The sequence below is a fragment of the Phalacrocorax aristotelis genome, chromosome 1 (assembly GCF_949628215.1).
Source record: "Phalacrocorax aristotelis chromosome 1, bGulAri2.1, whole genome shotgun sequence".
Lineage (NCBI taxonomy): Eukaryota > Metazoa > Chordata > Aves > Suliformes > Phalacrocoracidae > Phalacrocorax > Phalacrocorax aristotelis.
In genome coordinates, this window is record NC_134276.1 from 17380629 (window position 1) to 17408420 (window position 27792).

The 27792-nt window shown below is 38.2% G+C and overlaps 1 protein-coding gene across 6 annotated transcripts in view; it reads left to right on the forward strand.

Moving 5' to 3' along the window:
* Positions 1-27792, forward strand: part of GRIA4 (glutamate ionotropic receptor AMPA type subunit 4) — a 231288-nt gene that overhangs the window by 166274 nt on the left and 37222 nt on the right. For 5 of the 6 annotated variants that reach the window (XM_075082009.1, XM_075082000.1, XM_075082037.1 and 2 more), the window contains exons 10-13: positions 8049-8255; positions 14962-15332; positions 16673-16871; positions 23023-23270. In XM_075082009.1, the coding sequence (XP_074938110.1) occupies positions 8049-8255; positions 14962-15332; positions 16673-16871; positions 23023-23270 (1025 nt within the window). Of the gene's footprint in view, positions 1-894; positions 4003-8048; positions 8256-14961; positions 15333-16672; positions 16872-23022; positions 23271-27792 lie in introns of those variants that run through there. The other variant, XM_075082044.1, reaches the window with a different exon arrangement.

Sequence of the window (27792 nt, forward strand, 5' to 3'; positions counted from 1 at the left end):
ATTAGCAAGAGCTAAAATTCTAGGTAGTATCATTCAGTCAGACAATCAGAACTGGATTCTCTACTTCTAATTGTGAATGAAAACATGAGTTTAGTAGATGCATTTGGAGATTTCTTAATATGTTTATTCATCATTTCAATAAAATTTCCATTTTAATAAAACCGAAATAGATTTGGGGTTTTATCTTCCAGTGTTATTGGGGTTTTTAAAGAGTGGTTGCAAAGGAGAATGCAGTTGCTTCATTCATCTACATTTTTAATATGTAGTTTTTCAAAACCATTGTATCCTACAAATCTGTATTTTAAACAAAATACTTAACATTTTTCCCTCTGAAGTCAGACATGCCCTTTTAAGCTGATGTTTGTCAAAGCCAGCTGGCAAAGGGTGACCTTTACCTGACCGCTTTTAAGATTTTACATCTCAGTTCACTGCCCTTTTCACCTGCTTCGTTTACACGAGATATTTTAACCCTTTAGAATAAGCTGTGTCTCAAATGGGAAGGAATATTCTATATGTGTGGTTAAGCAATAATTTTTCTAATTTAATACACAGTTGAAAATAATCCAAAGAAAAGTGTCAAGACATTTTCTTACTCAAAGATGCAGTTAGTTACCAGATTTCCAGCAATATTTATCAGCATTTATACGTTTAATACGTTACGTATGTCTTAACAAATCTCCTGTTGAAGAATATCATTCCAGGATGCAAACCAACCAAACTACTATACAGGAATTCTCATTGTTAACTCCTAACCAATTGTGTAACTTTTTATTTTATTTTAATTTTTTTTGCATGGGACATTTAAAATATATGTATATTTTTCCTAAAAAAAAAAAAAAAAAGACTTGGTGATGGAAAAAAAAATATACTTCAGTACAGTCCTCCTCTTTTCAGCCTCTGATGAAGAATCCTATTTTAAGAAATTGATCAAGGAAGAAAAGAGTCCCAAGATGCTGCGAACATTCCTAACTAAGGCTCAAGTATTAACCACCAGTCTAGTAGCATTGAGCTAATTTTTCCATATGGATTACTGTTCCTCTGACTGGATGACCAGGCACTGAACCACCAAGAAAAGTTCTGTGACTAATCTGAAATGTCTAGAACAGATGACGTTAACCTTCAACTTTGCCAAGCTGAGAAGAGAACGATGTGAATAACAAGCTTTCAGTCGAAATTTTCCTCTCATACCAATCCTGATATCTTTGACTGAAGCTACCATACATGAATACTGTAATTTCCATAAATAGCTCCAAGCTTAGGAGAAGCGAGTAAAACATAATAATGAAAAGTAATATAAAAGATTCCTGTTTGCCAGAAAGGAAAAAAAGGAAAACAAGAAAGCTTTTAAAATGTATTATCTTGCCTGTCCTGTTTGCATTGAAGCATTTTGATGTGCGTAATAAATGTTATCTTCAAAAGAACTTTTCCAGTCCCTGTATTGAAAGGACTGGTGGGATCATTTTCAAAACCAAAAAGCTGAATTAATATTCCAAAGCATGCCCTGTGTTTGTGCAGCATGTCATTTTGGGATAAATGCAATTATTTGAAAGCAGCACTGCTTCTTGACCAAAAGTGTCCCCTTTCAATGTTTCAAATCACAGTGCAAGAGAAATATATCAGAATTTGGTTTGAATAAGAATATATGGTGAGTTCTGCCTTATCATGCCCATCTCCCATTGACTTCACTGGGAGCTGCACACATGATGCAGAACGCAGATTAAAACCATGATTCTTAATACTGGCCTGCCAGGGCAATGTATTTAGCATCCACAAGCATATGATCACGTACACAAAGAAAAGATATATTTAGCTAGAATAACTTTCAGAATCCTGTTATTTTGCTCTTCTCTGTGTTATAGTCATGTTGCAAATGCCAGACAGACCTTTTGACCTGTTCATTGCCCTCTTCACATTGAAGGGAAGTTGAACCATTGTGGATGACACATATAGTTTTGGTTGCATGCATATTTTCCAACATTAAACTGAAAAGCTTCTGCAACCAGTACTGTCAGGCTTTTCAGCCTTCAAAGACAGGTGTCGTGGCAGCATAAGAAAAGTTTACCAGTTTTCAGCATGGCTCACTTTAATTTTTGCCTGAAGCCAAATAGCACAAGTTGATTTGCCTGCTGTGTCTTCAGTTTTTCTGTGTCTATGCTTACTTTGCTGTAATGTGGCTGTATGGCTATTGCATAAAAGTTGCATTATAATGAATTAGCCCTGCAATCAAAGAACTTACTACAGTGTTTTCTAGTTGGCAAAATGTTATGTTCATTTGTAATGTAGTGAGAGCATGTAGAATTTATTTTACAGTGTTGGTTTAGCGCGTAGGCACTCTGCCTCTCTCTGATGAGTCGTGTGGTGAAGGAGTGCCCCAGAGAGAGGCGGCAGCGAGGGCAGCTGATGTGCTTTACTCTACCAGCTGCCATGCCACCCTGCTTTTTAGAGCTCCTGGGAGAGCCCTGTGTCCTGCACCTCATGTGATGCACGGCCTCCTGCACGTCTGGCCCTCTGGAAAGGACAGATTTTCTACCTGTGCGCAGAAGCATTCCCTCCAGGGGGTCTTGGGACCTCCAAGTGCACAGTAGGCTCATTGTATGACTGGAGAAGGGTGGCCATGTGTAGCCCTCCTCTAACACTAAGGTAACGTGAGTGACTTAGCCAGCTATGAAGAACGATCACCTCTAATTTAGCAAGTTGAGAAATATGGGGACAAGATTTTGAAGTAGAATATAGGAGTGTAGTCAGGGAAGACTACACCAAACCTTCTAATCCATTTCATGATACAGCCAACTCTGTACCTACTCTGAGATTGCAAAACTTTAAAAAATCATAAAAATCCTTCAGAACAAAAGCTTGATGTACAATGAGCTGCATCTGCATTTTGGCTTCCAGCTCAGTATTTTAATGAGATAGTCCTGGTGTTGGCAGATTAAGCTTCAAGGGCAGGATCGAATTCAAGACTGAGTCACCTAAATGTAGATGACTTTATAAAGGGTATTGATTCAGTCACCCACTTATAAGCACTCAGTGACATTTAAGATGCTCTGGGATATACTGCCTACCCCCCGTTTCTTACAGTGGCAGGATGACACTTGCCTGTTTCATGCCATATGTGACCACTCCATGTGGATGTCTCAGCTACTGTATGTTGTTTCAGGCATGTGGGATGAGTTGTGCCCCAAGTATGTAATTTTTAATCAAAGCCTACAAAGATCTAGTTGATTTGGTGGCCCATAGGTGGATGCCTAGCACTGAGGGTATCAGGCCCATCTGTAAAGGGGCAGCGCAAAGGACCTGCAGAACAGGACTTGGAGGTCAAGTAGTTTACCTTAGGGCATCTCAGATGGCAGATACCTTCATTAGGTGACTGAGAATCACGCGTATTATTTTGACTGATATACTCTTGACAGAGTCTTACCTCAAAAATTCTAACTATAACCTCCTTTCTCATAATAGAAAAATATTTTTTCATCAGAAATTTTATTAATTAAATTCTTTAGTAGCCTGGAGAAAAAGATTGAAGTTTGTTGCATGACAATAATAAAGACTTCAAACCGAATCCTGGACACTTTATTCAGAAAAAAAAAAACCAAACCCACAGAAACAAAAAAAAACTTCCATTGACATCTACAGGTTTTTTTCAGAATAAAGTGTGATAATGCGTGCCACTCCTGTTCTAAAAATGAGACATTTCCTTGCACAAATATATGTCACTTTTACAAATTATTTTTACATTTGAAGATTTTGAAATGAACTTCAGAATAGGAAAGCCAAACATAGACCTGTTTGGTATTTGAGTTAGTTACTTTCTCCAGCTTGCCTTATAGTATGAATCATCAGTTGTGAGCATTTTACTGTACACATGAATTTGTGGCAATGTGGTGGAATGATTTGTTTACATCTATAAAGGTAATTGTTGCAGACATTAACTTGTATTTACAAATGTTAAGTATTGTTATAAAATTGTGAATTATATAAGTAAAGCTTGCACCATTTCAAATACCTGTTCCGTGCTAGTCATTGATCATTTCAATGTGGACTTTTCCTTGATTCACTATCCCATAGAAACTATTAAGCAGCTGAAATCTTGCAAATATTGTGGTGTTAAACCTCATTCAGCAGTAAGTCAAACCTGTATTTTACATCAGTAGGTTAAGAGTTGATAGTTCAAAAATGTAATAAATACAAAGGCAGTGGGGAGAAGTAGTATTTTTGTTAGATAAAATCAGATGCTATAACTGGAAGTGGTGAAAAAAGCATGCCTGCTATTTTCAGCTATTTCAGCTGATCTAATAGAAGATATTACCTCTCCATAGTTATCTTGCATCTCTCACATCTTTAGCATGCTTACACTAAAATTACTACTAATTTATAAAATGCTGTTGTTACAGATTATAGAGAAAAAAATAATCTTTTTCAGTACCACAGATAGAAAAGAACATCAAGATATGGCTGTGTCCTTGCTATTGATCAATTCAGATATTTCATGACTTTGCAGTGTGACCTTGCAAGTTCATCTGTGTAAGTTGCTTGTTAGCAAACCAGTAGAACTTGCCTTTCAGTGTCCTGATGTTATCATAATAACATCTGCAACCTCATTAGTTCGATACACCCCCAAAGTCTGAAATGGACAGAATTTAGAACTAGTGCTACTATTTGATTGTGTTTGCAAACAGTCTTTATCAGAAAGCCACATTCAGTCCCACCCACATCCCCCCATCAGATTCCACCTTGAAAATACATCTGTCATTATTTGGCAGGTAAAGTAGGCACAACAATTAAAGAAACTGTTATTTATTCTGTGTAAAATAGGTAGGAGGGAAAGGACAACATAGTAAGCAAAAGGTAGTGGATATTCCCATTATTTTTAATTGTATTTTTTCACACTGGCAGATCTCACTGAATTGCTGCTTCTTTTAAAGCAATCACAGCAAGAGGACCTTACTTTTCCCTTACTCTATAAGAGAACTGCATTACAAGAGATGTTCCTTGCTGTATTTTGCTCTAAATCAGAAAGATCAGAGTGTGTAGAAAGAGGAGTGGATGGGGAGAGAACAAGCGTGGTTCCTCCAAGTCACCCAACAGATCCCTGCCAGAACCCTGGTTTTCTGAGCCCTCACTTGATGGCACCTCCACTGATGGGATTGCCGCTGCTTAGACCTACCAAGGACCATTGGACCCCACTGCTTCTCTTCTCAGCGTTCCCTCACAGAACTCACAGGGAGGAGAGCTGAAGTTTATTTAGCCTTTAACAGGAAAAATAAGGCATCTGTCATTTTGCTGTGCAGAGACAGTTGAAATGCTTTTTTGTAGCAGCCCCATCAGTGATGAGGTGCAGGCAGAAGCACACTGTCTGGGTTTTGGGAGAAGGAGCAGGCTGACCTGGCCTCCTCTGTGTCTGCCTGCTTTGTGTCCCTCTTCAGAATTATTATTTCCTGGTGTGACTATAACTGTATGCCTGTGGCTTGGGATTTATAAGAAAGGATGAATCAGAGGAGCCAGCAGTCACTAACTCTGGTCTTTGAAAAACAAAATTACTTTTGAGGTGCAGCGAGCAAATGTAACTGAAACCTGTAAGGAGGGTCCACAAATGCAGGATACTGGACAAGACTTGGTTGTATTTCTAGCTAGCAGTTGGCTAAATCATAGCCAGGTGACATAGTATTTTTTGCCTCTTTTTATTTGTAACCATTTTTGTGAAATAGCATATGAAGAAAGACCCCGAATTTGGCTTTTCCTCTCATGGGAACAAAGAGCCTATATAAGGGAGAAACATTTGATTTGTATGCCCAAAATACTTCCTAAAATCAAGATCTGCTGCAGAGAGAGGGCAAGACTCATTCTCCTTGCTCTTCTCTCTCCCTGCCTCTGGAAGACGGGTGTTTAAAATTAAGCTGATTTAACTGGGTATATATGGATACAAGAAATGGTGCAGGCTGCTGGTAACACTCTGCAGTTTTCCTTTGAAGATACAAACTCTATGGTCAAAGGCATTGCACTGCATCACTGTAGTAATTACAGTGTGTAGTTAATGCTGTAGCTCAGTGGTCTTCTCAGTGCCCAGGCCGCACACATCACGATGGTAACAGCTTGTTTTGTGATTGCCCCAGTCCTTGGCAACCCTTAGCCATGCAATGGTCGTAACTAGGTGCTCAAGAAATGCAACGATCTGCTGTTGTCAACCTCAAATTTCTCTGGGCATTTATACTTATATATAGGTCAAGGAACCAGGTAGTCAGACAGAGTTTGACTTTGAAGTGATTATTGTGGACCCTTTTCTGTGCTCTGTGGTTCCTTCACTGAAGTAATGGCCATAATGCATCAATGGCCTCTAACACTGAATTACTAAAGGATTGTGGCCCAAAGAGGCATGTCCATAGCAGAGAATAACATAAGAAGGAGATGACAGGAGGAGAGATGTTCTGGGAATACACCTGAGAGTGAGACATTCCTCCAGTACTTAGGAACCTGACTCTGTCTTTAAGGAAACACTAGCACTTCCTCATTCCCAAAATGTGTTTAATATAATCTGGGACCTTTCTCTCACATTAAAGTAAATGAACTGCACAACTTTCTCTACTCACATTACACAAAGCTCCGTTCTGACATCCTTATACAGAGGTGGGTCCTGGGCAGTTACCACAGGGAGTAAACTTACATAAGTTAAGGGAATAGTGCCTCTCTCTTTTCTATTTCTCTGCCTTTTCACCTTATAATAGTAAATTAAGGATACTGTTCAGGCTTGCCTATCAAGTCCTTCTCTTGGGTGACTCTACAACCTGCCAATAGGAGCTATATATTGGTATCCAAAAGGAAAGATTTGTCTGACACACTGAAAAATTTTGGAATTAGTTGATTCAATTCCCCTATTGCTCACGTAATACCACGTATCCTCCATTGTTAAACACCTATTAGAGGTTAGTTACTCGTTGCTTACAGCTTATTTTGATGTAGTTTCAGTGAAGCAGAAATTCTCAGACTAGGAAATTCTCAGACTGTAGGAAAGATGTGAACAGGGCAGAGTGCTACCAAGGTTAGTGTCAGAAAAAACAATATTCACCAGGGCCAGCACAGAGAAAACTTAAGTTGCTGGTATTTTGTGATGTAAATTCAAAGAGTGACTTTAGTGGCAGGTGTTTTATCTGGAACTGGCTATGAATATGAATTATGTGAAGTAATTTAAAATACCACCAGAAAGTTAGTTTTACATAATGATTGCTAAATCTGAATTCACACAGAGCAAAATAGAAAAAAGTGATGTTAATTTCCCAGTGTGACCTTGATTTCACAATCACATAGTGTTCACTGTTGTGATGGTATGGTTTACACATGGGATGTAAGATCCAGTTTGAGACAGGTTTTACTTGTTTTCAGTGGCACTCATCAACCAAAAATATTTCGGTACTTCTTCTTCATACAGCATATAAAGTCAGTGTCAGCTTAAAACTGTTCCTGTCCCTGCATATTGCTTAGATTCATCCTAAAAGACCTTGCAGAATCTGCACTGTTTATTCAAAGGGGAAGATATATGTTTTCTCAGGAACATGTTTCTATGTCCTCTCTAAAATGTATGTAGCCTCTTAGTAACTATGCATTCTAAACCCCAAGAAAGCAAATCATTCAGGCTTTGCATCTGAAATTACATAGATAGTAACCACATTATGTTAGAGGATATGCTTACTTATTGAAGTAAAAAGCATAAATTATATCTTGCGTTATCCCAGTCATCTCATTATGTAGGTTCAATCTCTATTCACACTTTAAATTTAGCATGAGGTCTTTCATTTAAAACAAATTAAAATATGCATTCTTGGATAGTTTTTGTGTTTGTAATTTGTAAGGTTGATAAATCTTGTGAAATGCATAAGCCAAACTACAGTGTAAATAGTATACCTTTCCAGAGGATTTCTGTTCATACTTTTTAATCTAAATGTGTTAATCCATGAACTTTTGATAAAATGTGCATTGTGGAGTCAGTAGATGACATGTTACTTTTCAGAGAATATTCTGTATACTTCTCCTTTACAGTTCTACTTCTTTCATTATAGGAAGCCCCATATGTTATGTTCAAGAAAAACCATGATACGTTTGAAGGGAATGACAAGTTTGAAGGATACTGTGTAGATCTGGCGTCAGAAATTGCAAAACATATTGGTATCAAGTACAAAATTGCCATTGTTCCTGATGGAAAATATGGAGCAAGGGATCCAGAGACAAAAATCTGGAATGGGATGGTGGGAGAGCTTGTTTATGGGGTAAGCATACCAATTTTTGAAGCAGGATTTAATTTATCATGGTATTAGCCATAAAATAGGAAATATATGTGCATTTTTATTTAACCTTGGCATCACAGAAAAGAAACAGAATTGTTTCACATCTCTCTGCTTTCATTTATTTTCAAGTGAAACTCAAATAGTTTCCTGCCAATTCTACTCTTTATTCAACTAGTACCTTGTAACATTAGAACATCCATAGTTTGCACATCCTTTAAAAAATCATTAATGTTAGAACTAATGTTAGAGAGCATGTATTTCTGCTACACTGTAAAACTTAGTTGGGAAGAATATCACTCATTCATTTTCATGGAATAGGGGACAGATCTTTTAAAAAATATAGGACTCTTGGTCTGGTTTGAGAAATGGAGAATCCACCATCATATATTAAGCAATATTGCAAACCACTACAGACAAGTACACAATTAGGCAATTCAGAATTAAGTCAGACTTTTAAGAAGAACATCAATAACAAAATTTAAGAGAAACCTGGTAAGTTCAGCAACTAAGAGCATTGTTATACAGGGATCTGGAAAAGATTCTTCAGAATAGCGTAACAGTTAACAATTCTGTTGACAACATAAAGTTGTAATATTTAGTAAGAATAGTTCCAACCAACCCAAAGAAATATTTGCAGTATCTGGCATTACCAAAAGTAGAAAAAACTCTGAGCTGTGCTTGGTGATGACTGCCGTTCCTAATATTTGCACTAAGAGCAGATCAGAATTCTGAGAACAGATCAGAATTCTTAGAGAAACCTTCCATTTCAGTGACAGAATAAAAAAAAATCCTAAAACTATTCAGGTGAGAACATTTTCACCAATGAACTCATACCATGCCTTAACCTCCCTATGAAAACCTGCTGCATATGGGTTGGTCCATCCATAGTTGCAGTTTCCACAATTCCAATGGTGGTTAAGGCCACATGTGGCAAAAGCCTAGTGGCTTTTCTTCCAGCTCCATTTCTGTTCCCTTTTGTCAGCTAATATAGCTGATAAATCTTGTCAAAGTGTTCTCCACTAGGAACAATTCAAGGGGCACCTCAACACGAAAGAGACTGCGTGCTTTAGGAGTGTGGGAAATGGTGCCCCAGAGTTTTGTTGATTTCCCCTCTACATGGGAAGGTTATACCAGCCTCACAAACCCCTCATTTTGTGTTCTTGGAAGTTCATGGAGGAAGCAACCTCACTTGTGTCTTTCAAGAGTGGAAAAGCTGAATGAACACCAAGTATGTATATCCACTGTAGTGGGTTGGAAGCAGCTCAGCTCTCAGGATTTTAAAAGTCAATTTTATTTCAGGCTTATTTTATCAAAATGGAGGTGACACCTGGTCTGGCTTTTAATCACAATAGCCATTGCATGGATGTCAATGACTATGCACTGTTTCACACCAGTAGGTTTTTTAAAACATCAAGGAAATTTTATATATTGTCAGAAAATTCCCTTGCCCAGATACAGAGTCTGAACAGCAGAGTTTCGGTGGCCTATCACCTCTTTGAAAATTACAGAGGAAACTTGATAGTTTTCAGTTTGGGTAGTTTTTTTTCCTTTTATTTATCTTGAAAAATTTACTTCAGCAAACCCAGACTGCCCTAGTGCTAGACTGAAATACAGAGTGCTGTTAGGAAGCTCACACAGAGGTTCATGCCAGTACTGGAACGTGGCCGGCTGCTGTTAACATAGCTGAAAGCAACAAAACTTACAGGCATAAGGAACCTGTTGCAAATGACCTGCATGAAGATGACGTCTTTTTTTGTAATGAAAAAGAATGAGGTGAAGGCTCTTTAAAGGTTTGATGGCACAGTTTAAAAGCTCCTGCGCAACTATCCATTTAGGAAAGCTGCAGTCTGATTGTAATTTTGGAGCTGAGCCACAGCAAAGTTCTTTGAGCTGCTTTTTTATTGAAGGAACTAATGGAAGTCCGCTGTTGCCCAGTATATTTGCTGTGCTACTGTTCGAAGGCTTCCTTAGGCTATATCTATCCCAGTATATCAGTGGTACCAGGGAATATCCCTGGGCACTGAATCTTGCTTGCATAACTGTTACATTGCAACAATGGTTCCTGCTATATTTTAAGCCTATAATTACTCTCCAAAACAATTTTGGAGCCCAGCTGCACACTAGCATGGGGGAGAGACCATTCCCTATAAGCAGCTTGAAGGCAGCCATTCTGGTATAGAAGTTAAATAACTTTCATGGTAGCGACACAGATTGTCCTGTGCCAGCTGGCCTTAGGGCCAAGAGCTACTCCAAGCATGTTTAATGTACTTTTACAGGTGTAGCTTTAAAGGAAATCATTCTTCCTGTTAACTTATAAAAGTTTGCTGCTTAAGATTTCTGTAGGGAATCCATGAAGAGCATCCTCCCTGCAACTTCCTTGAGCCCTTGCCAGATGATTTAGCAAACGTCAGCTTCCCTGGCGTATTCCATATAGAGAAAGTGGAAAAATCAGTCAGCCAGACTTTCCTGCAAAGCTGCGCTATAAGAGGATGTTCATCTTCTCTGGTAGATCCCCAAATCATAAACACAAGTACTCTGAGTAGTTGGCTGTGCTTCAAGCTAGGCTTTTTGTATGCAGCCAGGATTGGGACAGAATTTGCAACTGAATTAGCAAGTTAACAAGACAATATATTTGGGAAACATTTTACAGCTTCTAATTCCCAACCACATTAAAGGATTAACAGACAGTTTTGTGCCAGCCAGTCAGACTGATCCTTTTCTGTGCCACATGAAAGGCTCCCCTCCTCTCCAGCAGTTTACACCATACCCCAATGCCACTTAGCCCCATCTGTGTTACTGAGAGTGGACACGTGTGCCAGTTTCATCCAACGATCCCTTGAGAGCCATATGCGCCGTTGGTCGTTCCAGTAGCGGGACACCTTCAGATACTGCACAGAGCAGCTTGGTTGTCACCTAAACTTCGTCGTTCATTTTTCCGTCGTGTCCCAGGGGAAACAGTGTAAGAAGTGCTGTGTTGTATAGTTTTGCTATGACTGTAAGGAAGGTCAGGGCAGGGGGAGTTATTTTCCTGTTTTGTTTGTAACACTCTTAAAAACAACCAGGAAATCTTGGTCATTTGTCCCTGATCTATCTGAATGCCTGCAGTAATCCATGTGGGACTCTCGAGCCCTTGATATCAACCTCACAGGAGAAATCCTGGCTGGGGATGAAATGCCAGTAAGCACATGTAACAGGTGCTTCCAAATGCACTAACAGTCCGCCCCAGTTAGGTATTCATTCACCTGACACAGAATGCTATTCTTTCACTGCTTAATACAAAAGGTCACAACTCATTTCTGTTTAGAATCTGAGAAGCCATGAGCTTCTGAAGCTGAAATCATTTACTGCATTATTTTTCTCAGATAGCTTTATCACCTTCATACAATTTGTACTGAGCATAGATTTTATTCACAAGGTTTTAATAATAGGTTCTGGAAAAGTAAAAGTCTCTTACCATCAGACTTAATCTAGTCTCATTGTATAATACTGGAAGAATCCAGAATCCATCTGTACTTGGTAGTGGTGCAGCCTTGATTGAAATGCTGTTACAGATGCAGTTGCTTCAAGTGTGAAGTATCATTAGCCTTTTCAAAACAGATTTCACTGGCAACAAAATCATTAATTGTTTGCAACATTGTTACATTGTTAATAATTTAAATCCATAATTATATGGTGTAGATTAACTGGGCAAAGCACAAACGCTGATGATTATAAGGCACAGCTATTGTGATTATTTAGCTTTCAACAACAAAGAGTTTATGTAGGCCTTAATGCGGCACACAGTAGTCTTACAAAAATAACAAATAATATGATCAGATTGGAGAGACTGGACTTTCTCCAATTATTTGGCATCTAATTGTGACCTATCTCTGTACTGTCCCTTTACATTCATTGGCATGAAATGGCTTTGTTTACATTATGAATCACCTGACATTAGATCACTATGGTAATGGAATGGGATAAGTACCTATTTCTCCTCTTTAACTCCTTAAAGTAGTGGAGGCAGCTAGTTCTGATGCAGTTTGAGTTCTGCATGTGAGCATTTAAATTTGGTAAGGTTACTCTTACCCAGTGTTTCACACACAATATGCAGTGCACTAATTAGGTTTTTAAAATCTCCACAATTCACACTAAAACGGTGCTGTCACTTTTCCACCTTACATCGTAAAAACTAACAACCCTCAAGGATCCTTGTTTTAATCCCAGTAGCAATCTCCAGACACAAAAAACAAAGTGTTAGCCAACACTTTTGAAGACCAGTGACCAGGTGTATCATTTACACGGTGTTAAGGAAGATACTGCTATGTGACAAATACAGAGAAGATTAGCAGTGATACATCACAGCTTCCCAGTCTTTCAGTTAATTCATTTCAAGGACTCCACATTAGGTGTTCACAGTAGCTGAAATTTAGGAGTACAAAAGACAGTGATTCTAAGGGAGGAAACCATCCTTCTAGAAAAAAAGGAATTAATGAGTGAGATGGAATATAAAAATACGCAGCAATGCCAGTAGCCCAAACCATCCTACAGTCCCTAGACTACAGAAACCAAATTTACTTTACAGTTTTCAGTCATGTTATTGGTCTTCATATAGTACCCATCTTCATAAAATATCTGTTTTAATCAGACTTACGTATTCATAAGACTTCAAGCCAAATTCTTTAAAATGCCTTCTGTTACTAAATTTACATTAAAATTCAGACAATTAGCACTATTATCGTAATGTTTACCCAAAACATTAGCACCAGAGATAATGTCTGATACACTTGCAAAATCATTGTTTTAATTGTGTTGCTTAAAATATAATATCTTTATATAAAATTATATTGATAAGTATTTGCATCACAATTATTTCAGAATGACAGATATAATCTGGTGGTTAATACATAGCAATTTTAATACAAATTTGCATTCTGGGGCCATTGCAGTCGAATGAGTAATTTCTTTTGAATTATTCAAAATTATACAGCTATCCAAAATAGGTTTAAATTTTAACTACGTGAAATTAATTTTAAATTAAATTCCATAAAATATATATAGTTCAGTTTAACTTAGTGTATAAAATAACAAAAACATTATTTTAAATGCATTTATCTGTTTCAAGTTGTAGGATGGCAAAAAAGCCTACATTTCAATTTCTTTTTTTCTTTATCGCACAAGCTATTTATATAGCACTTAGATTAAACTATTTAAGCACATCCTTAATTTTCAGTATGTTTTAATCTCATTGAAATTGATGGGATTTAAATATATCCTTGTATATTTTACTGAATATGAATGTCCTTAAGAACATCCTAAAAGGTAAACATGCTTAAATGCTTTGCTTAACTATAGGCTATGGACTATATCTGAAGATGCTACCCTATAAGATGAATTTGGGCCAACTAAGTATGTAGAAAATAAAATGACAGTTCTATTATGGAGATTTATGAATAGCTCTTAATTTTGAAGATGACTGGGCCTGAGGTGGGGTAAATATAGGCAGATTATCTCATACATTGAGGCTTGAAGCAGAGTAATGCCACTGCAGAAGGCAGGTTGTGAGTATACCTTAATTACAGCCAACACCAAGTGTTCTCAAAATAAGCTCAGTTACCCTCCTTAGCCCATAAGCCGTATAGAAGTCCAAGCTGGCCACAGAGCACAGGCTCTGCTCTGTGAATCCATCTAGATACAGCACCACGGTGATGAACAGGAGAAAGGTTTCAGCAGCTCCTGCATCTGTTCACCTCCCACCACTGCCTCTTTTGTCCCGGTTCCTCTTAGAGTTCCCCTGTTAAGCACTGCTGTAGTGACAGCTTTGGCGTACAAGGCAAGGCAAACAAGGCAAACAGGAAACTTTAATGTAACGTTGAGACCCTAGTAACAGAAATGACCCATCAGCACAGCTAGAATACCTTAGAGTTCACACAGCCATCATTGTTAGCAGCCATAATCACCACCATCGTCAATAACAATTCATTCAAGACTGGCATCTTCATTCTAAAAACATATTAAAGAAACATACTAAAAACTATTCTTGTCTCTAATGAGAATGGATTCAACACACTTTTTATCCTTTTTTTTGCATGATTTTGTACAGCTGTTTTCTGCATACTTGCTTTTTTGCAGTGTTTAAAAATCTCATTCATTCCTATTGAACTATCTTTCCCCCAAGACAACTGTGTGCGGTTTTGTGGCATCAGGACAAGAGTTAATCACCTTTGCTGCTTCATGCTATTTAGAACTTCCTTGAGTCTATGAACTGGCTTCCCTTGAAGAATAATTGTATCTTACAAAAATATAATAAATTACTGTTTCTGGGATCTCATAAAAAAATCTCTCTGCATTCAGTGACAATAGGGTCATTCTCATTTTTCATTCTTCCTTGAATTCCTTTACTTTAAATCGAAACTAATGATCTACCTACACTGTTGCCCACCTCTGTAAGATTTGAGAGTCTTCTCCTTAGAGGGAAAATGAAGTATTTCTACAATTCTGTAAAATAAAAACCTGCAATGTGTATGTTTTACTGAAAGTATATTGAGTATATATAGACTGTGATAGAAAGAAATGGAAAGACGGTATAAAGAACATGTAAGCCACACTGTCCTCATGTTAATGACATACCTTTGGAATTAGCTGCTTATCTGAGTGTATAAGCCAAGTCCAATTAATCTATACATCTATATTTCTTTTTTCTTTATAGAAAGCAGAGATTGCTGTTGCGCCTCTGACCATCACTTTGGTACGAGAAGAGGTCATTGATTTTTCTAAGCCTTTTATGAGTTTGGGGATATCCATTATGATCAAAAAACCCCAGAAATCTAAACCAGGAGTGTTTTCCTTCTTGGACCCTTTGGCGTATGAGATCTGGATGTGCATAGTCTTTGCCTACATTGGTGTCAGTGTGGTCCTGTTCCTAGTTAGCAGGTTTAGCCCATATGAGTGGCACACAGAAGAACCAGAGGACGGGAAAGAAGGACCCAGTGACCAGCCGCCCAATGAGTTTGGCATATTCAACAGCCTCTGGTTTTCCCTGGGTGCCTTTATGCAACAAGGATGTGATATTTCCCCAAGGTTTGTGTCAAATCTTTTTACATTTGCATTTCATCTTCAACACTGAAGCATAAAAATCTTCCTTTGTTTATTTTCCTGGCAGTGTTTTGAAGTTCATTCTTTAGGAAGCCTTTTCATTTTCTTCTTTTTTAATAGCTATGATAAGGGCAACAGAGAATCTGCTTTGAATTTCAGTCATTACTATTATTTTACATATGTCAATGTGCATAAACCACAACCAGCTCTCAGAAACAGCAGGTATACACAGGGGCAATTCCACTGCGTTGACTTCAGAGTAACTGTGCTGTTGCTAAATTAGTTCAATTGTATTACAATTATGAAACTCAGACTATTGTGCTGAATATTTGCCTTGCATGAATTTATGTCCCATTTCTGTTCCCTATGAAATTCTACAGCACTGCTTGCAGAATCTTGCTATCTGTGAGAGAGAGAATATTTGACCATCTCTTTCTGAGAAGCCACGCTGTATGGCTAAGCTATGCCTTACAGAGTGGGTGCCTTGGATGTAACATATGATCCCAGTCCTGAATTTCTCAACCTTCTAAGATGTTCTGGAACTTTAATGTGCAGTAACTACAACTTCTTAATTAAACATTATGACCCAATCTTTCAAACTTGAATGCTTCATTTTAGCCATTAACAATGAGATTTTGAGAGTGTTCAGCACTGGCCTAACTCTGCTATTACTGAAGTTAGCAATAAAACTTCTACTGATTAAGACTGGATGTACATTACTCTGCAACAGCCTTCTCAACAAATTACAGATATTAAAATGGAAAATATAATTTTTTACCTAACATAAATATCTGTGTAACCACAAAATGCTTGCTTCTTAAATAAGAAAAGTGTGAAAGTTCAAATGATGGCAGTAGCTTGGAGAATATTTGATAAGTTTGGGTGACAGGAACATTTTAATCCTAGAGCCAGCATAATCCATTTGCAAAGCCTTTCTGTCTTTTTTTTTTTTTTAAGAGGAAACCGAGAAAGCTACTGATTTGCAACTACCATGCTTTCCTTTCGTCTCCAAAGAGACATTACTTATCCAGTATTTTGGACAAAATTTTTCTGTGTTAGGCATTTCCTGAAATAATAACACCAGGATTACTGTTCAAGAGAATTCAAATTTACGTATCTGCTTGATACATATTAATACAGTGGACTCTGTACTGTAGGCATTAAGATTCAAGACAAAAAGCATTTATTAGTATTTAAAAAGCAAAATATGTCCCTCCCATTGACTGTTACTTAGTGACACATGTTCAGCAATAATGGTGCCTTCTCTCTTTCTCTCTTTGTGGCTTAAGAGACAGGAAAATGTGCATTATCTTATCCATGTTTAGATCCCTCTCAGGTCGCATTGTTGGAGGTGTCTGGTGGTTCTTCACGCTCATCATTATTTCATCCTACACTGCTAACCTCGCTGCTTTCTTGACTGTTGAGCGAATGGTCTCACCCATAGAAAGTGCAGAAGACCTTGCCAAACAAACCGAAATTGCTTATGGGACACTGGACTCAGGGTCAACCAAAGAGTTCTTCAGAGTAAGTTGGCATGTCCATTAGAGCAGCCCTCCCTACCCACTGCTCTTGTAAGATGCTTGGAAGGGTGAAATAATGTTACTTTGCAATTATATGTAATATAGTTTGTAACTCCTGCAATACTTCGGCTACACTTTTACCTCCACAACACCATTTGTTGGAGTCTTCAGTTATTTTAATTTGTGGAAAGCTTATTGATCCTGTCACACTGGGCAAAAGAGGTGCCCCAAGGGATACTGAAGCCAGTGATAATTAAAGCAGTGTTGTACTGTTGGTTCATCTGAAGCTACGGTACTGAAATGATGCACCACATTGAAAGCCTATGATGATAACAATGAGTCTTGCAGGTTTTGTTTCTATGTGTCCTGGTTTCAGCTGGGATAGAGTTGATCTTCCTTCTAGTCGCTGATATAGTTCTGTGTTTTGGGTTGAGTATGAGAGTAATGTTGGTAACACACTGATGTTTTAGTTGTTGCTGGGTAGTGCTTGTACTAGTCAAGGACCTTTCCAGCCTCCCATGCTCTGCCGGGTGCACAAGAAGCCAGGAGGGGAGGGGGCACAGCCAAGACAGCTGATCCAAAGAGGCCAAAGGGATATTCCATCCCATGTGACATCATGCCCAGTATATTAACTGGGGGGAGTTGGCTGGGGAGGGAGGCAGCAATCATGGCTCGGGGACTGGCTTGGCATCGGTTGGCAGGTGGTGAGCTGTTGCATCACTTGTTTTTCCTGGGTTTTGTTTCTTTCTCTCCCTCTCTCGTTTTCATTTCTGTGACTATTTTTATATTTATTATTATATTTCATTTAATTTCAGTTTTTAAACTGTTCTTATCTCAACCCATTGGTTTTCTTACTATTGCTCTTCAGATTCTCTCCCCCATCTCACTGAGAGGGAGGGTGAGCAAGCAGCTGTGTGGTGTTTGGTTGCCGACTGGGGCTAAACCATGACACTACTTTGGATTTGACTGTGTGCATTTTGCTGTAGGGTCTTGGGTGGTGGGCAGGAAATGTGTTTTTTAATTTGCTGACTTTCGAGTTAATAATAAAGATTAAATATATCTCAGAGGGATGTGGTTGGAGCATTAGGAAACAGTCTAAATAACCATTCTTAAGTCTGTGCTGTCTGTATTGATTACTTCATTTTCATTTGCTTTCTTTTGCTAGCGTGGTTGGTATGTAATCCTCGTTGTTTGCCAGCTGGAAAACAGGGAGCCTGGACATCACAATAAGCACATAATAAAGAGTCCCTCCTGCTTTATTTCGTGTCTCTAGGAGATGAAAGTTAAGCCTAGCTGACTGAACTTGTTTGAGTTTAGTGTTTGAACATGACTCTCAATAAATGCTGTGAACCAGTAATCCTTCCTTGAAAATTACACAGCATTATTTATCTGAAAGATGCAGTTTAAGGCATTTTTAGAAGAAAGGAAGATGGAGTGATAATTTCTTCTTATTGTCTAATTGAAAGGGGACTGTTCTGTGTAGGTACTCCCACACGCCTTGACTGTTTTCAGTTTGGCCAAACTGAATTCAGTGAATCATTAACAAAATCATGGATGGGATTTGTGAGCTGTAGACAGTATCAATTCAAGGACAGCTGCTCAATGTCCCCCAAAAGTGAAATAACCTTCTTACTGCAAGAGATATCCCCATAGAACTTGCAAATATTTTCTATTAGCTGTAAAAAGATTATGTCTTATAAAACTGTTGGAGTGGCTCCAGAGGAGGGTGACAAAAATGATCCAAGGGCTGGAGCACCTCTCCTGTGAGGGCAGGCTGAGAGAGTTGGGGTTGTTCAGCCTGAAGAAGAGAAGGCTGAGGGGAGACCTTATTGTGGCCTTTCAGTACCTAAAGGGGGACGGTAGGAAGGATGGGGCAACCTATTTAGCAAGGCCTATTGTGACAGGACAAGGGATAATAGTTTTAAAATAAAGGAGGGTAGATTTAGACTGGATATAAGGAAAAAATTTTTTACAACGAGTGTGGTGAAGCGCTGGAATGGGTTGCCTAGAGAGGTAGTGGAGGCCCATCCCTAGAGACATTCAAGGTCAGGTTGGACGGGGCTCTGAGCAATGTGATCTAGTTGAAGATGTCCCTGCTCACTGCAGGGGGGTTGGACTAGATGACCTCTAAAGGTCCCTTTCAACCTAAACCATTCTATGGTTCTATATAAATGGCACTTAACCTTAACACACAGCAGTTGAGCCTTCACATAATGAAGCTGTCCAAGGAGTTTAGTCTAAGATAGTTTTCCAGATTTCTTCTGTAGACGCTGGAGGAAGAAAAGCACCCCTGTGCATCCTGTATGGGACAAATGTGTTATGTTGAAATAAATCACCCTTTAACATATCCTTCTCTTTGCATCAACTCTAGCGGGATCCCACTGAAATAGCTAGAGTGCTTGGTACCTCATGTTTTAATGGATAGAGTTCAGTGACAGGTTTCTAGCTACACCTGTCTTTTTCTATAGTCAGGGTGTTGGTATACACGTGAATATGACACTACAGATGCTCTCTGGAGCCTTAATTTTTACCCCAAGCGGTAGAAACACAGCTTGTGGTCCCTAGAAGCTCTGATTTCATATCAGATGTCTGCAAAAATGGTGACATTAGGTTATAGGAGGCTTGGCTGAGAATGTAAATATTTTGATCCTGAGGTGGCCAAATTCCCTATTTTATTGAAGAGTCTAATCCCCCAGTACTAATTATTTATATCCGTCTGTGCTTAACCCATAGATTCTTCTTTAGCTCAGTTTGTGGAAAGTTAGGTATTTAATTCTGGGAATTCCAGTTTCAGTCCATCACAAGCTGAAGTGGTAACCACAATGTATGCATACAAATAGTTCTTTCAACTAGAATGAAGCTGTGATGATAGTTAAAAACATGATGCTGAGGACCAGGCAGTTTATTTAACTCTGGTTTTATTAGTTTGTTGCACTCTCAAGAGTATGCAGTGCTTGCAGTTTATTAGGTGATGATGCAAAAATTAATTCCCAAGGAAATAGTAAAGAATGACGGAATTGAGCTGTTTTCTTAAGAGAATCAAAACACTTTTACAAGCTATTGTTTTGAAGTAATGAGGTCAGATCTTTTAACATAAAAAGTCTTGATCACAAAATGTCTTGATTCTTTTAAATCACCCTGTAAACACACATAGTTTTTTGTTTGAATCAATGTTTCACGCAAGATCTCTCCTTAAAGAGAAGGGTCTTTCTATATGTCTCTATGTCTATAATGACAGCCATTCTTTCACTTTAATCTTAAAGGGTTAAGAGAAAAAAAAAAAGGAAAATCAATGTCCTCTTTATATTTTTTTCTTTATTTCAAAATACAAAAGGAAACTTAAAAGTAACTTCAAATACTAAATATAGTTGCATATGCAAAATTTGAAGCTTTATCAAGATTTAACTGTGTTGATCACTTTTATAAAAATGGTGTAGTGTAATTGAGGCCCTGTTGTCAAATGATTTCTAATCTCTGCAACATATAGTGATTGTTAATGATTTTGTATGCGCTATTTCTAAGAATATTTTTCATAAAACAGGGACAAAGATAAGATATCATTGACACAAATATTTGCACAAACACTGTTTGCATAATACATAAAGTAAGACCTAGCCTGAAACAATAGCGGGAGAAGACTTGTTTCCCAAGTCTAACATTTTGTGTGGTTGGAAGCAAACATCATCAGTTTGGTAATTAAAATCCTGTGTAACTTTTCTGTCAGTGATTACTATCTGGCTGAAGATGAGTCTTCAGTACATTTTCTCATCATTTGATCATTTCTGATCAAAATGTCAGAAACTCTAGACAGCTATTCAGTCTGCTTTGATTCTAGATTGAAAACAGAGAAGGGAAAAGTCGTTTTAAAGCCAACATAAAGAAAAAGAAGGCTTTGATACTCTTAGCTATTTACGTGTTTCCTGGCTTGGACACAGTGAGAGTTGCATTTTCTGAGCAGCTTGCTCAAGAGGAAAAGAACTTGGTTGTAGCAGTCCTACTCAGAAAAGCCTTAAATGAAAATTATCCTAGCCTGGATGACTGCAGGGGAAAGATGCAATGTTTCCTCACATGATAATAAGGAATATCTGTTGGTTCACTCTTCAATTTTCACTCTGGGTTGACAAATAGAAATTGAATGTTAACAAATGAAAGCTTGGGAGAGAAAATGTTCTTACATAGCAGATGCCTTGTTAGACTTGTCATAATTTTTTGTCTCTTGATGGGCAAAGGAAACTAGAACCTAAAAAAATAGATTTAAATGCAACCTTTTGCAAATGATATAGAACATTATTTCCTCTTACTAATAGAGCTATTTTATGTGTGGCATGTTTTTAGTTTTGAAGGAAAATGACCTATTAAATGTTTACTTTATAAAGAATCTGATGATATGGATGTTAAGATGTAAAGAATGATTGGAAGTGAAGGCAAAGGCAAGTAAATATTCTTGAAATGATGCCTGATTCATTACTGCAACTCTTCCATTTTTTTTTTCTTTCTGTAACTTTAAATCACGAAATTACATCAGCATAAAGCAAAACGAATACATGGGTGGCTTAGCTTACGCTCTGCCCTCAGCCGCTATTATGTGAGTGGAAAGTAGCTGTGACTACAGTGGAAAGAGAGGGTGACAAGGCAGGATGTGATTACGGACATGCACAGCTGTTGTTAATTTAAATTTTACTATATTTGACAAAAAGATAAAATGATGCATACAGACAAGCTTAAAAAGCATGGATAATTTATCATGTTCTGTTATATGGTATTTTTAGTGAGCATTTCTGGTTAAATGCCGCTTACTTTCAAGTTAGACCAATCCTTCAGTAACTGGTAAAAAGAAGTGCTTCAGGGAAATTACTCTTACCTATACAAAGGCTCAGCTTCAGGCTTTTAAAAGCCATTGTCAATTTAAACAATACCTAGATTATAGGATTTTATATTTGTTTAATATTCTAAGGCCCTTTGTTTTGGGGCTTTAAAATAATGAATATTTTCCTGGAGTGCTCAGCATAGTACATAGGCCAAATCTTGCTTAGCTAGAAACTTGTATTGACTCAAATAAAAGCTGACATGAGCATTGTGTTAAAAAGTCCTTTTTGCAGCATGCATAAGAGTAGACAAGTGCCATCTGTTATTAAACTAAAACACTGTATAGCGTTCAGCTGATGCAGTGCTGGTTTGCATGTATGTTGCTGGAGGAAGCAAAGGAGTTGAATTAATCTAACGACCATGGGAAGCTTCTCAGCCTGACAGCATTTCTTTCCTTCTTTCCTTCTTTCTTTCCTTCCTTCCTTCCAATTGAAATTTTAATTTGTTTTTCTTTATTATTAAGTTTTATTTTTGCCTAAGTTTTTACTTGTGGTAACACCATGCATTCCCAGACAGGAAAAGTTCCAACTAATGCACTCTAAGCCACGAATTCTTGTACATTCTTTGAGCAAGCATATTTCTTACTCAAGTACTTGCAGGATCAGAGTCTTTAAAATAAATCCACTGATACTGCAGTTCTAAAAATGTACCTAATACATCTTTAAGACAAAAGCTTAGGGCATTTTATTTCCTTTAATAGCATATTTGGTCCAATTTGCTATTTCCATCTGTTTTGTGAATGATGTCTTGAAATGTTGTGCAGCCTTTCTGAATGTAAATTGAATGAATTCTGTATTATGAATGTTGAAAACAGAAATCTCACTTAAGCTATTGTGGTTTTGACAGTGTGAGAAGTGTGTGTTAGGGCTGAAAAATGCTTCAAGATTCAGCTCAGTATTTATGGGGAGATTATTTTATTGTTTCTCTTTCCCATAGAGGTCTTATGTAGATACCTATTTCATATATAATTTCCTAAAACACACTTTACAAGACTTCGTGTGAACTGCCTTCATCTAGTAGTAAATTCAGGTCTTAGCTTTACAGTTACTTTATTGTGACTGCTAGAGGCTAACTGGGCCTAAAAATAATACCTGATTTTATAGCATTGATATTGTTATTTCTTGTTTCTTTTAAAATAATCACGGAATTCAAAGAAAATCCTTATCCAAGTATGATTTTCCCAACCCCAGTTGTTTGAAATATTAAGTATGATTGATTTTATTTTGAACAGTGCCATTCTGAAATGTTGCGATATTCTTTCATTCTAACTTCTTTTTAATTTTCTCCAGAGATCAAAAATAGCAGTGTATGAAAAGATGTGGACCTACATGAAATCAGCAGAGCCATCAGTGTTCACTAGGACTACTGCAGAGGGAGTAGCTCGTGTCCGCAAATCCAAGGGCAAGTTTGCCTTCCTGCTGGAGTCCACCATGAATGAATACATTGAGCAACGAAAGCCATGTGACACCATGAAAGTGGGAGGAAATCTGGATTCGAAAGGCTATGGCGTAGCCACACCGAAGGGTTCTCCATTAAGGTGGGTGGAATAGTATAACAATATAAAATGTGTTGTTATAGTATTCCACCTTCCCTGATGTCCCTGATATAGCTCTTTTTGTTTTGTGTGTGAACATGGTATGTTATTTTTCTTTTCTTCCATTTCATATTTTTTTGGTCAACAAAGGTAACCATTTCTAATTGCAATATGGATTTAGCAGCTATAGTTGGCATATCTTTCAAGGCCATATAAAAACCAAACTGGTTGAACACTAGCTACCTGAAGTCAGCCTCGATAGAATTAACATCAGCTATTCTATTTCATCAGCTTTTTTTCACTAAATTCAGCCCTTTGTAGCAGTATTATGCCTACATTATCTGCATCGGTATCTGCATCAATAGTATGCCTACATTTTATGTTTTGTTTATTGATCTTGGCTGCTGATTTCTGAATAAGAAGCTGCTTGTAACATCTTTCTTCAAATGTCATCACTTAGAGGCAATTAGTCCTTCATTAAAGTAAGTTTATTAAAGCACCTTCTTATTTAGAAAAAAAGAAGTTTGTGTTTCTAGCATTATGCATTTCAGTACTGCCTTCAAACTCACCGGTACTTTCTTTTTCATGGTATCAGATGCATTCGGTCAAGTAGGAGAGTTTTTGATTCACAGGCAGAAAATCATTTGCATTTCATTCAAATTGTCAGGGAAACAAAAGTGAAGGTACTAGTTCTGTGTTAAAATTGGCAGTATTTACTATTGTGTTGTATTTAATGTTTAAGACAAACAAAACTTGCCGCCTTCCTCCTTTTGCTTTCTTCAAAGCAAAAGAGCAAGTAGTGGATTGAGGGAGTGTGGCCTGTGGAGTCTTACAGTGATAGGGGCATGCGAGAAGGGGAGAGGGAATGGCCCACAGAGCAACCAGCACCCCACTGCTCAGATTTCACCCATGTGCTCATGATAAGGGGTACAACAGGCTCTGATGAAATAGATTCACCAAGGAGATGAAGTGGGAGGAGCTGCAAGTGCAGATGGAGCCATAGCTCTGTGCAGGAATCAGCTAAGGAGGTACCTGTCTACATACGTGACCACAGGGGAGACGAAATTACCACTATGCAGATAACTAGCCCTAACTCATCAGTGTAACCTGCACATGATACCACAGACCTCAATAGCCTTAACTGTAGCAGCAAAAGAAAATTTGTATGTGCAGGGGAAAATCAGGCCAATGATTTAATACAACTTTTTGGTCGTCTCAGTACCTCTCAGATTTAAAAACTGTCACCTTCACCACTGAATAAAACAGTAAGAGAACATAAGTGGGTGAGAGAGGGAAAATAATTACAAAAAAAAATATTAATTGTAAAGAAAAACATGTCCAGAACTCCTGGGGTTGGTAAAGGTAGAAGGCAGCAGATAATAGGAGAGGCTGATCTGTTATCTGGGTCTGTTTTCAAAGCACTTAGTATTTATTTTATATTTCTAATAGATTGCTATCTCCTTCTCAGTGTTTCAGATGACCTAGAAGTGGTAGGCAGCACTGCAGTTTAGTGGAACTGCTTTCCCATAGTAAAGAAGGGCCACTGCTGACAGTCATGCTTTACTATGCCAAACCTAGGGCAAACTTGTTAGGAATCACTTTAGCTGCTGTCATATATATCCTAGCAGTGGACTGTTTGCTCTAAGTATGCTTTATGGTGCGCTTTAGTCCCTCTCACTCTTTTCTGCAGAGTATCCAACACCAAGAGACAGCCTGTTACAATGAGCACTAGTAGCCAGTGGAGGTTGGTTTGTGTCAAGTCTGGGCTTATTGCAGGTTTGTTCCGTGGGCTAGATAAAAATATCTAGGAGTAACGGGGCTAAGGCATAACACAGTTAGACTTCAAAGGAAGAGGGCCTAGTAAGAGAGTTTAATAATGGAGAGGAAGAGCACAACCTTGATTGTAAGGATCAAGTGTGAAATCCTGGTTCCATCCCAGCTAAAGACTAAGCTCCCACATGTTTCAGTGAGGCCATGGTTTGGTCTAGCTGGGGGTCAGCAACTGTCATTAGGGTGATTTGATCAACAGCATTTAGTTCTTCACATCCTACCTTCAAACGTTTTTCAAAAAGGGGATATGGGGAATCCTACCCAACCTGAAAATCAGACCAAATCTTCTTTCAAGCTGTCTCGACTGGCTGTCAACGTCCATGCCTTTCCTGAGCCTTTCTTTCACATGTGCTAAGCTGCTTGTTCTCCTGCTGCACCCCATTCCCTCTCCAGCCCCAGTGACAAACCTCAGGCAGCACGTCAGTGCTGCTTACCTATTAAAAACATTAAGCAACACACTTAATGTTCTGGACAAAAATAAAGAACAAGCAACACCTCACATTTATACCACCTCTTTCGTGTACGTCTATAGATAGTACTGCTTACTGAAGAAGGGAAAAGCTTCCTACCCCGGTGCTTTTGAATAGAAAAGACTCAGCCATAAATTTAAACTGCATGCTTCAGTATTTTCTGAATTGTTTCAAATTGTAGAATATGCTGGTTTTGCTATTTTGACTGCATCCCACATGGCAGTGTTTCCGTTACTGATCAGATGACTGCACAGATAACTGCAAATATTGAACATGCAGTTTGAAGTCCATGAAGGGCAGACTAGCTAAGCTCGTTACGTAAATTAGTCAAAAGACATAATTTGCTATGGGAATTGTAAATTCTGTATTTTAATTCATGATCATAATTTCCTATTTGAGTTATGTGTAGACCACAAATTACTCAATGTAGTTCACAGATAATTGCAAGTAGCATTTAATGTTAAATATCAGTACCCTATTCTTGGTCTGTTCAGGACTAGGGAAAAATATCGATTTTTTCAAATTAATTTTTTTAACAAATTATTCACTAAACTCTTTGAGCACCTATTTCACTAGAGATATTTTAGTCTTAATGATTATAAATCAGGTTTTTTTTCACTGAAAGCATAGTAACAGCTGGATAAAATTGATCCAGTGTATGGAGAGCCAGACCATACATTTTCACACATCGAACACTGGCAGGAAGTGGGGTAATCTAAATCAGACTTCTTCCCGTAGCGTAGGACTAGCGATGGTTCCCTGCCATCACATCACCTGGCTCATGTTCATTACAGAGCACATACCCATCACTTCAGTCATGTGGATGAAATCCACCTGTCAGAGCGATCCAGGGACTGGTCTCTGTTGCTCATGACCCTACATGTGAGTAGGGTAGTGGATTTTAATTTGAAACTCTTCCTTACTGGATTCCATGCTACACTCCTGCAGTGTTCAACCAGTACCTATCGGCTAATTGGAATGATTTGTTCTCAGTGCTGGTGCAGTATTAGACTTCGTGCATATCACTGGATGGTAGAGAATGGGAAATGCTTGATGTGTGTTTCTTTTATGCCCACTGGGCAGAACTATGTTACACATCATGTGTGTCTCCTTCCTTCCTTCCTTTTCAGTGATATTCATTTCTATATAATGTTGTAAAAAACTGACATATTTGAGAAGGAACATGGGATTGAGGGCAAAGGCTCTCATCACAACAAAGACTGAGTTTCTCTCATGACACTACCCAGCTGTCCTTACTGTTTCCTCCTCCTACCACGGTAGGTATCCTGCCAAAACTACTGTGTAGTAATCAGTGTGAATTAATGAGTTTTTTTCTTCAAAGGTGGTATTTTCAAAGGTGGTTAAGAGAGTGCTGCTTGTCTGCTTAGCAAGACCTGCCTTTTTAAATGTGTTGTTGTTAGAAGACATTCTCGTGGCCAGACATCTGGCCTTGTGGATACCCCCGGCTCATCTGCCTTGCCACTTGCAGTTAGCTGTGTTTCTAGAGGGCAACACCTGGAGATCTTGTACAATGCAAATCCTATGCCTTGCATGCTTCTGCTTTTCTGTTTTAGATATGTAGGCATCATAAACAAGTTCAAATAGTGATGAACATGAAACAGTTCTCCACTCTCCGCAGAGGTAATGAAAAAGGAGGTAGGGGCAATATTGTCTTCAAGGTACGCTAAAAGCGTTTTCTACTTTCTGTACCTTGAAGCTGTTTAAAATGCAAAGTTGCATGACAGGTTGAGCTAAAAAATCAGGAGTTGTTGTCATTGTTTATGTGACTGTTTCACCTAAGGACTTTTGGCTGTCCTGTCCTGCAGCTGACAGTATGCAGCCTGGATGAGTGAAACCTGCTCATTTCATGAGTGTCTGGTGACACGCTTTGAGTGTCACTGAAAGTGGCAGGATTAGATCTAGCCAAATAATAAAAACTATTGTGAATAGATATGTTGATGTATTTTAGAGACTGGTGATGGCTGTTCACCAACCTGATGAAATCCAGAGCTATATTATCGCTAATCTTTATAGAATCTGGGTTTCTATATTTCATTATTCAAGTGTCTATTCTCTGTATGCAGTAAAGAGGTAACTCCAGTTTGACTTTAGGAGAAATTGTTTAAGGTCTATGGAGGAAGGGAAAGGGTCCACATGGTGATATCTACTGGTTCCTTGCAGTGTGGCAGCTGGTGACCTGAACTGGCTCTTTACACTGGTTAAGA